The following is an 11454-nucleotide window of genomic DNA, read 5'->3' on the forward strand; positions in this document are numbered from 1 at the left end:
CCTTAGGAAGAATGACTTTCCCAAGGGCAGCCAGATAGCTCTGCCTGATTTGGCAGAGTGCAGCAGCCAGGGTTCAATCCTGGGCATGCCACGCCGGCCCTGCCCCTGGGGCTCACTGAGATGGCAATTGAGACTGGGCATAGTGGTGCAAACTATGGGAGGCTGAAAAGAGAATCACTATCAGCACTTGGGAGGCTGAAAAGAGAATCACTATGGGTCCAATCTGTGTAGCGAGACCCTGTAGGCCCTGTGTTAAAAAATAAAAAAAAAAATAAAAAGAAAGAAAGACTTTCCCCGATGTCCTTGGGGTACGGGCCAAGAGTATTAGATGCATACAGAAGAGAAAACAGAGGAGGGCCCAACTGGACCAGCCTCAGCCCTCAGGACTCTAGCTTAGGGGGAGAACTCCCTCCCACAGATGACTCCTGGCTGGTTCACAGTGGTCTTACCGGAGTCTGGACAAAGCTGGAGGTCTGTAGGGTAGTGGGACTCCCTCAGGCTTTTCGGTGTCCTCACTGGCCCCTCAGACCAGGTGGGGACCTTACCATGCACAGCTGTGCCTTACATCTTTTTTTTTTGTGTGTGTGTGTGTGTGTGTGGTACTGGGGACTGAACTCGGGACCTTGAGCTTGTCAGGCAAGCACTGACTCTACTGAGCTGTGTGCCTTACATCTGATGGGCAGCCAGGGCAAGGACAACTAGGCTCCACACAGCATCTGCAAGCTCTCACCTGGCCATTAACCCTTTTGGGCTCCTGTGTGAGCTCCACGAGTGGGAGATTAACTCTCTTCTAACAAAACAAAGACTTTGATGCTGATACTAACGCTGCCCTGTGCCCTAGCCCTTTCACCAAGACTGATTGGGGCCCAGCAGTGAGTTGGTTTTTAGCTTTGGGTGTGGCTTGTTCCTTGGTCTGCTCACGTGTCACGACCAGGGAGAGGAAGCTGGAGGCTGAAGATGTGTGGTAGGGGGGACCTCAGGGCCCTCTCCGTAAAAGGGATGCCAGCTGCATGGTCTTGACTGGTGCCTTGCTCTTCCCCCACAGAGCTTAAGTCCACAGGCACTGCCCACTTCTTCAACTTTCTGCTCAACACCACTGACTACCGTATCCTGTTTAAGGATGAAGACCACGACCGCATGTATGTGGGCAGCAAGGACTATGTGCTGTCCCTGGACCTGCATGACATCAACCGTGAGCCCCTCATTGTAAGGGCAAGCCCAGAAGTGGGACCCAAGGGTGGGTCTGGAGCCCAGGACTGAGGGCCCATGCAGTAGGCTGCAACCTCTGATCTCCATTTTTGGCAGATCCACTGGGCGGCCTCCCCACAGCGCATTGAAGAATGTGTGCTCTCGGGCAAGGATGGCAACGTGAGTTTAGCAGGGTCCTCAGGTGGGGGAGCATGGGCCCCTGAGAGGGATGAGGCTGGCCAGGTATCTGGGCCCCTGTGCAGCTTTTTCTCTGCCCCAGGGTGAGTGTGGGAACTTCATCAGGCTCATCCAGCCCTGGAACCGAACCCACCTGTACGTGTGCGGCACAGGAGCCTATAACCCTATGTGCACCTATGTAAACCGTGGCCGCCGTGCGCAGGTAAGCCTCAGCTCACCCTGGCCCGTGCCATCCCCGCTGGTGGCTGCCTTCCAGGGCCCTGATGGAAGGATGGGCATAAGCCCGGACCCTGCCACCTCTGAGCCCTGTGACCTTGGGTAAGTGACCTATGTAACTCCCTCGCCTCACGTTCTTTACCCAAACATGGGGCTCATAGCTGCCTTTCTCACAGGTTGGTGTGAGGAGGAGGAGGTGAGCAGGTGCTCCCAAGCTCTTAGCACTGTGCCTGGCACATAGCAAGCATTTGCCCCTGTGTGGCAGCAGTTCTCTCACCTATACCTGTGGACCGTGCCCGCAGCCAAGTCAGGGGGCCTTGTAGCAGCCTCAGCATCAGGTGTTTGGGTGCCTGAGTCATCTTCTGTCATGTGGCCTGGAGGAGAGCTGCCTTCCTCCTCCCGGTCAGGGTCAGAGGGACGGCTTAGGAGCCGTCACTTCCCCAGCTCTGATCCACCCTGCCTGCTTCTGCCCTTTTTCCATTTCCATGTGGGCATGTGTGTGAGTTGGTATGACCTCATAGGGCATGTGTGAGAGCGACTGAAACTAAGGGACAAGTGTGTGTGCAGGGGTGTGCTGAGCTTGTGTGTGTGTGTGTGTGTGTGTGCGCGCGCGCGCATACACGTGCATATACATGTATACTCTGGGACCCATGTGCTCCCATATGTTCCTGGCCTTTGTGGTGTAAGAATCTGGCAGCCCGAGCCTGCCCAGCCCCTGTCACCCCCTGTTCCTCATCTTCTCAGGCCCTGCCATGGACCCAGGCGCAGGTGGTCAGAGGCCGCGGCAGCAGAGCCACAGATGGTGCCGTCCACCCGATACCCACAGCCCCACACCAGGTGTGCCTCATCTCTTCAGGCTTTGCCAGGCAGCATGGCCTTGATTGATTCTACTCACCCTGGGTCTGTTCCCCAGGCCAGCCTACCAGCGGCTGATTCCCGTCCTTCTCTGAGTGCCCTTGGGCTCTCTAGGCAGTCCCAGATGGATTCTTGTCAGCCTCAGTATGACCCCTGCAGGCAAGAAATCGGGCCACCAGAGGAGGAAGGCAGAGGCCCAGGGACATTGTGCCTCCGCTGTGAGAATGTATGTGTGGAGACACACCGGAGCACACAGCAACGTGTATTGGGCATACCCTACTCAGCATCTGGAGTAGGAACATGGCATGTTCCTCCTGTAGGCGATCCAGTGTCTTGCACACGTATATGCTCTCTTTTGGGGTGGTATCTGTCTAGCAGTCAGAACCCAGATCAGGGCTGGGCTAGTGGGAGCTGGGCAGGGATGGATGGGCAGGGCACAGGGCTGCCAGTGAGTGACAGAACGTGTGTGCATGCATGCGCCCAGCAGGGAGTGTGAAGAACAGTCACTCAGATTCAGTATGTGTGTCCAGGGTGTGAGCAGTGAGTTCCGTGTGTTGGCAGTGCTTTGTGTTGAGCTGTGTGTGCAGGAAGTAATGTGTGCAGAGTGTAACTGGAAGCAGGCCTGTGTGTACCTTCCCATTACCATCCTGCCACCTGCTGCCCTTCTTTTGTCTCTGTATCTCGCCTCTCCTCCTTCCCTCCCTTCTCTCTGCCTTTCCCACCAGGCCCATGAGCTCATCCTGGTCCCAGTGCCATCATGACCTTCCTCCTAGGTCATCTTCTGAGCTGGGCTGGGAGGTGAAGGGGGCTTTGTGAATTCCGTGTGGTCTGGGCAGATCCCCTAGCCCCTGGCCCTGGGGAGACATGGACCTTGGGGGCTCTGCTGAGGGGCAGGAAGGCCCCATCCTGAGGACCACAGGTAGGGCCCAAAGTCTGGGGGACAGTAACTTGGAGCTCTCTGTCCTTTTTGGACCTGATGGCAAAGGGAGTACTGTAGGCCCTTGACCCGTGCATCCTGCTCTGTCCAGCTTTACAGCCCCTTGTTGGTCTAAGATAGCCACAGCTCAAAGAATTGGCCTCTCTGACCCAAAGGACACTTGGTCAGCATCTTCTTGAGCCAGTTGGCATGGAAGGCCTTTAGTTGCTTCAAGCCCACCCTGTGCACATCTGCTCTTGAACCTTGATTCCCAGGTTTTCCCTGAGGCCTGACACTAGGAAGCTGCTCCGTTGGAGCACAGCAAGGCCCTACCACCAGAGACCTGGCTGGATGGAGCTCAAGCCTAAGGACTCTGGGAGTGCAGGGGGTGGGCTCAGGGTGTCCTGGGGACTCACTCTTGCCCTGGGAGCCTGATGACCTGTCCCTCTACCTGGCTATGGGACAGTCCTGGACAATGCTGAGCCCCCTCTGCCCTGCAGGATTACATCTTCTACCTGGAGCCTGAGAGACTCGAGTCAGGGAAGGGCAAGTGTCCGTACGACCCCAAGCTGGACACAGCCTCAGCCCTCATCAGTGAGTGCCCCCACCCTCCCTGGGTTCTACGGTCTGAATGTGTGGCCTCTGCCACAGGAGTTGGGGAAGCACCACAAATACCCCAGCATGCAGCCCTTCTGGATCAGGCACTGAACAGGCCAGGTGCTTCCCAAAACACACAGTGTAATTTATGCAAAGCTCAGAAGCCTCTGCCTCATCGGCTGCCTAGAAGAGAAGACAAGTGGTACCACGGGTCCCTTAGCCCCTTTTCCATATATCTAAAAGCTGAGGAGAGACACAAAAGGGCCAGTGGAGACCTCTGACCCTGTGACCAGCTAGGGTCTGAGTATTTTTGGATTAGGTAAATGTCTGGGAGAGTTGAGGCTTTTCTCTAAGTAAGATTAACAGCTGATGTCCCTGTCCCCAGGTTGGGGAGCCTGACCCTGGCCCAGGCACTCTGCCTGCTTTCTGGGCATCCAACCCAGTCTGCATCACAGAACAACTGCTGGGCACTGTGCCACCTGCAAGCCTGGGAAAGGCCCCTGGGTCAGGGTACAAGCCTTATCCTCTTGGCAAATAACTTCTAGCCTGATGTCAGAGTCTGTATCAGGGAGTCTGATGGGGGGAGAGAAGGGGTGCCCTGGGGAGTTTCAGAGCGAAGAAAGGAATTGGCATGGTAGAGGCAGCTCACTCAGTAATTATGTTTTCGGAAATTTTGTGAGTCAGTTATTAAACATTGATTATTAACATTTAAGTTACAAGCTGTGTGTTGGTGCAAACCTGTAATACCAGTACTTTGGAAGGCTGAGACAGGAGGGTTGCAGATTCAAGCCCAGGCTGGGCAATGCAATGATTCAGGAAGACCGTGGCCCAAAATTTAGAAGAGCCAGGGATGTAGCGCAGTGAAGATCCTGGGTTGAACTGCAGGACCACAAAAATAAATCAATATATTAAACAACTCAATAAATTGTATTAAAACAAAGGTAGGGGCCGGGGAGAGGGCTCAGTGGAATAAGCGCTTCCCTGGCAAGTGCGAGGACCTGAGTTCAATCCCCGGTTCCACAAAAAAAAAAAAAAAAACAAAGGTAACAACAAAAAGTAACATACTCAAAACTTACTACTTTATTACTTTTGGTGGTGATGGTGAGGTATCTGAGACAGCTGACCTTGAACTCACTGTGTACCCAGGCTGGCCTCAAACTCAAAGAGGCGACCCTCTTGCCTCAGCCTCTTACATGCTGGAATTACAGGCATGCGCTACCATGCCCAGCTGTTTTACTACATTTTTAAAAATCTACACTCTTTTTTTTTTTTTTTTTTTGCGGAACCGGGGATTGAACTTAGACCCTTGCGCTTGCCAGGGAAGCGCTTATCCTATTGAGCCGTCTCCCTGGCCCCAAAAATCTACACTCTTGAGGTTATTTATGTCTGTTGTGTCTGTGAGTAGGAATATTGTAATACTGTACAGCGGCGTTGGCAGATCTTTCCAACTCTGCTTACAGTGACTTCAGCTTGTGCTCAGCCGTATTCATGTCACTGAAGTTGGCTATTGCTGCTAAGCAGAGATCATTGCTACTGCTCACGGCCCTGCCAGAGCCAGCTGCTGAACATTTACTAGCACCCTACTGGAGACAGGGTCAATCCTGGGAAGCCTGATTTTTGTCTGGGGGTCACTGGGGCTGTGCCCTGGCCCCAGTAAACCCTGCCGCCCCTCCCCCACAGATGAAGAGCTCTATGCTGGCGTGTACATTGACTTCATGGGCACAGATGCAGCCATCTTCCGCACACTTGGAAAGCAGACAGCCATGCGCACAGATCAGTACAACTCCCGGTGGCTCAATGGTACGTGTAGTTCGCGTGGCCTTCTGGGGGCTGTGTGTCTGGGACGGAGCCGGGGAATCTTATGGAAGCACACTTGGGAAAAGTTTTGGCCTGTGACTAACAGGGGTGGAAGTGGTTTCTTGTTTGGAGAAGAGTTGGGGACGTTGGTATACCTGGCTGGGGATTCAGCTGGGGAGTGGGGATGCCGTCCAAGGAGGAGCTCATCTTGCTGACTCCTGCTTACCTGCAGACCCTTCATTCATCCATGCGGAGCTGATCCCTGACAGTGCAGAGCGCAATGATGACAAACTCTACTTCTTCTTTCGTGAGCGGTCAGCAGAGACAACTCAGAGCCCTGCTGTGTACGCCCGAATCGGGCGCATCTGCCTGGTATATATCCCCAAGGCCCCATGTTGCCCCTCTCCTGGCCCAGCCCTGACTATTGGCCCTGCTCCAGCAGGGACTTATGTTTGAGTGACCTGTCCTGATCTGACCTCCTGCTCCCACCCCCAGAATGATGATGGTGGTCACTGCTGCCTGGTTAACAAGTGGAGCACATTCCTGAAGGCACGGCTTGTCTGCTCTGTGCCAGGCGAGGATGGCATTGAGACCCACTTTGATGAGCTCCGTGAGTGTCCAGTGGGCAGGCAGAGCCCCATGGCTGTAATGGGAATGATGGAGGCTGGATAGGTGGCCACCAGTTGGCCTCTGGTGGGACACCACCTCCTGTGTAAGAATGGTCAAGGGCCTAGGGGCACAGGCCTAAGATGCCTTCCCGGAACTTTCTTTCTGTGTCCCCAGAGGATGTGTTTGTCCAGCAGACCCATGATGTGAGGAACCCAGTCATTTACGCTGTCTTTACCTCCTCTGGGTGAGACCGGGTTTGGGTCCAGTAGTAGCAGGGTGTGGTTGGGTTGGGGGTTCTGCCTTGTGGAGAATGCCAGCCTGTGTTTAGCTCTGGGGGGTGGGAGCAGATTGGGGAGGGGCCTTGGGCCAAGGCTCTCCCTTGGCAGTGGCAGCTAACTGCCTTGCTCTTAGCTCCGTGTTCCGAGGCTCTGCTGTATGTGTCTATTCGATGGCTGACATTCGCATGGTCTTCAATGGACCCTTTGCCCACAAAGAGGGCCCTAACTACCAGTGGATGCCCTTCTCAGGGAAGATGCCCTACCCCCGGCCTGGCACAGTAAGCACCCTCTTCACCTCCTCTCTTTTGTCTCCTGAGGCCTGCTCTGGGCCAGACCCCCTGCAGACATGGGCTCCACCATCACAGAGCCTGAAGCCAGTGGGGATAGTGTATAATAATACATGTTCAAAACCCACCACTCACACTCAGCCAGGACTCTGAGGCACAGATGGGGGGATTGGGCATGGTATGCTGCTCCAGAGGGCCCTTTGAGGGGCCTTGAAAACTGGACTGTGGCAGGACCTGCAGGAAGCTCTACAGCTCTTTGCCTTACAGTGTGGGGCAGAAAGGAGGAGAGGGGGTTGGGAACAAGAGGCAGGTAGAGGTGGTGTGGGGCCAGACAGTATAGAGGTTGCTTCTGTGCCTGCCTGGGCAGCCTGAGGCTGACGTTCATCCTGCTTGCAGTGCCCTGGGGGAACCTTCACGCCCTCCATGAAATCTACCAAGGACTATCCTGATGAAGTGATCAACTTCATGCGTAGCCATCCACTCATGTACCAGGCCGTGTACCCACTACAGCGGCGTCCCCTGGTGGTCCGCACAGGTGTCCCCTACCGTCTCACTACTGTGGCTGTAGACCAGGTGGACGCAGCTGACGGGCGCTATGAGGTGCTTTTCCTGGGCACAGGTACCCACTGCTGCTCCCCCCTCCACTGGGCCCACTGGGTGGGAGGTGCTGATCCCCGGGGCTGTAACCTGTCCTGTGGGGGTTACTGCAGGTTTATTATGATCAGCTCTGTCCCTGCATCTTTAGGAACCTCCTTTCAGCCAAGATGGTAAGGCTAGGGCTAGCAAAACTCCATTCACTTTCCTGACTCTAAGGCCAAAAGGTCAGAGATACTGGGCACCACTGGGTAACAGGAAAGGGTAGAGATAGCCAGCCAGCTTAGAGAACATGGATCTGCATATTGGCATCCATGCTGGCATGTTCACACACACACACACACACACACACACACACACACACACACAGAAGTATATCCAGCACATTTCGAGCAGCTCCTAACAAGAGAGATACTCCAGTGTCCTGATCTCAGCAGGGCTCAAAGTGCTGGTCTGGGTGGGGCAGACCCTGGCATGACCCTCTTTCTCCTGGGCCAGTCTTCTGACCTCTTCAATCTTGGGAAAATGCTTCAGTCTTGGAACAGAACTCCTGCTTCACTGCCCTAGGGAGGTTGGGGCCCTGCTGGGGAAGGGGCTGAGGCTTTGCCCCTTCCCCAGTGTCCCCAGCCCCACTGAGGCCCTGCCCGGCCCGTTCCAGACCGCGGGACAGTGCAGAAGGTCATTGTGCTGCCCAAGGATGACCAGGAGGTAGAGGAGCTCATGCTGGAGGAGGTGGCAGTCTTCAAGGTGTGTGTAGTACTGCCCAGTCTTGACCCTCCCTGGTCCCAGCTCCTGATCTTAGACCTCTAGGTCAGGGCAGAGAGGGAGTCTCAAGCTGATCTTTGACTTCTTCTAGGATCCAGCACCTGTCAAGACCATGACCATCTCTTCCAAGAGGGTGAGTCTGGCAACATGCGTTGGGGGTGATGATGGAGTCTCCTTGGGGTCATGCTCATGGCATAAGGGTGGAGAAATTAAACATTAAATGAAGAAGAAAAGGAAGCTGGGTGTGGTGTTACCTGTAATCCCAGATACTTTGAAAGCTGAGGCAGGAGGGTTGTAAATTCAAGGACAGATAAGACCATTTAGCAAGACCCTGTTATGAAACAATTTTTTTAAGAAAGGTCACTAGGGTGTAGTTCAGTGGTAGAGTGTTTGCCTAGCATGCATGGGACCCAGGGTCCAATCTCTAGTACCACCAAAAGAAAAAACAAAAAAAGAAAGAAAAAGAAAAGAGCAAGAATCCAACCCGGGGCTGGGGAGATGGCTCAGTGGAATAAGCGCTTCCCTGGCAAGTGCAAGAGCTGGGTTCAATCCCCGGTTCTGGGAAAAAAAAAAAAAAAAAAGAATCCAACCCAACTAGCTTCTTTTTTTTTTAAATATTTATTTATTTATTTATTTATTTATTTATTTATTTATTTATTTTTGTGTGTATGTGGCCAGCTCAGCCCACCAGGGGGCGGGGCTGGCTGGCATGTGGTGCTGGGGGATTGAACCGCAGTCCCTGTGTTTTGCTTAGCTTAGCTTGTTCTAAGTAGGTGCTTTAGACCACTGAGCCATCTCACCAGCCCCTCAACTAGCTTCTGATGTGGAGTGTCTGTGAGAAAGGAACTGATGAGCTTTTGTCCCTGCCTTCAGCAACAACTGTATGTGGCCTCAGCTGTGGGTGTCACTCACCTGAGTCTGCACCGCTGCCATGCATATGGGGCTGCTTGTGCTGACTGCTGCCTCGCCAGGGACCCCTACTGTGCCTGGGATGGCCAGGCCTGCTCCCGCTACACAGCGTCTTCCAAAAGGTATGAACTCCAGGGCTGAGGTTAGTGCACTTACCTAGTATGTGCAAGGCCCTAGGTTCAAACCCCAGCACAGAAAAAATAAAGGTATGAACCCAGGCCCTTGGGGTTTTGAGCCCTGTTCTGGGGGGTTGAAAGTGGATATAATATGATGTGGGGTTTTCTACGGGTATCACCACTCTGGGGATTCTTGGAGGTGCAGGGACCTGGGGCATACTTCTTGGGAGTATGTCTTCAGAAGTTGTTGTCACCCAGGCGGAGCCGCCGGCAGGACGTCCGACATGGGAACCCCATCAGGCAGTGCCGTGGGTTCAACTCCAATGGTGAGTGTACTCTGCCTTTTTCTGCTGCTCCTCAAACTTCTGTGGTACCCCAGGTAGCCCATGCCACTGCTCATATCACCCCAACTCTAAGGCCTTGAAGATGCTGGGTGGGGAGTAATGGCTCCTGAAGTTTTATTTGCGTTGTTCCTGGCCTCCCTCAGGGGTGATGCCCAGTGGCAACATTCTGCCTTTGTGGGTGAGTGCCCCTTGTGCCTGCCCCTCACCAGACAGGGGACCGTCCCAGGTGTTGTTGCTTCCACTCAGTGCCCTCCTGATCCGCAGCCAACAAGAACGCTGTAGAGTCGGTGCAGTATGGTGTGGCAGGCAGCACAGCCTTCCTTGAGTGCCAGCCCCGCTCACCGCAAGCCACTGTTAAGTGGCTCTTCCAGCGAGATCCTGGTGACAGGCGCCGAGAGGTGAGTTCCTGCACCCTGCTGTGGACACAGGAGACCCTGGTATGGTGGAAATTCAGTGTGGGCGAAGGCAGTGAAGGCATGGGGCCATCCTCACTCTGACATCTTTCAAGCTCCCTTCTGTATGTGGAAATCACTTGAGTGGAATTAGTTAGAAACTCTGTGGAATAGGCTTTGCCATATGGAAACCATTCATGGGTGTGTCTCTTCATGAAAATCCCCAAATCCCACATGTGCACCCCACTGGAGTGCATTCCTTATATGGGATATCACGTAGTTAAGCTTCAGTGGATGAAAATTCTGTGGCTAGCCCTCATTTGTGGAAAAGCCTTACAGGTGCCCCTTTACATGGAAAGTCTATGTGGGACCACAATTGGGTGTTCTCATTAAATGAAAATTCTTTGTGTGCCAAAATTCTCTCATTCATTGAACAGCACCCTTCTGGGCCATCCATCTTGAAGTAGAAATGTGTGGATACCTTATTCCGTTACCTCATTAGTGGAAACGCTTGTGGGGTTTTTTGGGAGGGTATATGAATTCTACTTGTGGTACCCCACGGAAGTGGTCTCATCTGGCTGCTAGCGGGGGCAGCAGAGGGGTCACACAGCCCCTGAGCCCCCACCCCTGCCCCTGCAGATCCGAGCAGAGGAGCGCTTCCTGCGCACAGAGCAGGGCTTGTTGCTTCGCGCCCTGCAGCTTAGTGATCGCGGCCTCTACTCCTGCACGGCCACTGAGAACAACTTCAAGCACGTCGTCACGCGGGTACAGCTGCACATACTGGGCCGGGATGCTGTCCATGCTGCCCTCTTCCCCCTGCTGGCTGTGAGCGCCCCACCACCTCCTGGCACGGGTCCCCCCACACCTTCTTACCAGGAGCTGGCCCAGCTGCTGGCCCAGCCCGAAGTGGGCCTCATCCACCAGTACTGTCAGGGTTACTGGCGTCATGTACCCCCCAGTCCCAGAGAGGCCCCAGGAGCCCTCAGGCCTCCTGAACCCCAGGACCAGAAAAAGCCCCGGAACCGCCGGCACCACCCTCCGGACACATGAGGCCAGCTGCTTGAGCCCTGCACTGGACCAGCCTAGCCCTCATCCCTTTTAATATAAAAGATATATAGATAGAGTCATTCACAACTCAAAAACAAAAAAGCATTATTGAAATTAATAATCAAGAAAAACTAAAACAAATTTCACTTTTAATGGTGACTCTTTAGACATAATTCTTTAAAACTGGAAGTATGCCCCCAAATTTCTCGTGCCACTCTTTTCAACACTGTGTCAGAGGTGCTAGGCAATGGAGTAAGGAGAAAATACATCCTTGTAGAAGGACAACCAGGAAAAAGATCAGCCTGTGTTCACAAATGGTGTAAACACCATTCTATCTACCTTTTTA

At 53.8% G+C, this 11454-nt stretch overlaps 1 protein-coding gene across 3 annotated transcripts in view; it reads left to right on the forward strand.

The window, feature by feature from the left end:
* Sema3f (semaphorin 3F) overlaps positions 1-11182 on the forward strand; it is a 29354-nt gene extending 18172 nt beyond the window's left edge. The window contains exons 3-19 of one of the 3 annotated variants that reach the window (XR_002819040.1): positions 1046-1206; positions 1306-1368; positions 1469-1588; positions 2347-2439; positions 3874-3967; positions 5651-5770; positions 6000-6139; positions 6263-6377; positions 6551-6620; positions 6788-6932; positions 7338-7560; positions 8194-8282; positions 8392-8433; positions 9174-9331; positions 9584-9651; positions 9879-10067; positions 10701-10788. Coding sequence is in view for 2 of the 3 variants with exons in the window: in XM_004625120.2 (XP_004625177.1) it covers positions 1046-1206; positions 1306-1368; positions 1469-1588; positions 2347-2439; positions 3874-3967; positions 5651-5770; positions 6000-6139; positions 6263-6377; positions 6551-6620; positions 6788-6932; positions 7338-7560; positions 8194-8282; positions 8392-8433; positions 9174-9331; positions 9584-9651; positions 9934-10067; positions 10701-11111 (2246 nt within the window). In the remaining variant the exon portion in view is untranslated. Of the gene's footprint in view, positions 1-1045; positions 1207-1305; positions 1369-1468; positions 1589-2346; positions 2440-3873; positions 3968-5650; positions 5771-5999; positions 6140-6262; positions 6378-6550; positions 6621-6787; positions 6933-7337; positions 7561-8193; positions 8283-8391; positions 8434-9173; positions 9332-9583; positions 9652-9878; positions 10068-10700 lie in introns of all 3 variants that reach the window. The other 2 variants (XM_004625120.2, XM_004625121.2) reach the window with 2 other exon arrangements.
* The last annotated feature ends 272 nt before the right edge of the window (positions 11183-11454 follow it).

This window comes from Octodon degus, unplaced genomic scaffold (genome assembly GCF_000260255.1).
Source record: "Octodon degus isolate 3935 unplaced genomic scaffold, OctDeg1.0 scaffold00008, whole genome shotgun sequence".
NCBI classification, from domain to species: domain Eukaryota; kingdom Metazoa; phylum Chordata; class Mammalia; order Rodentia; family Octodontidae; genus Octodon; species Octodon degus.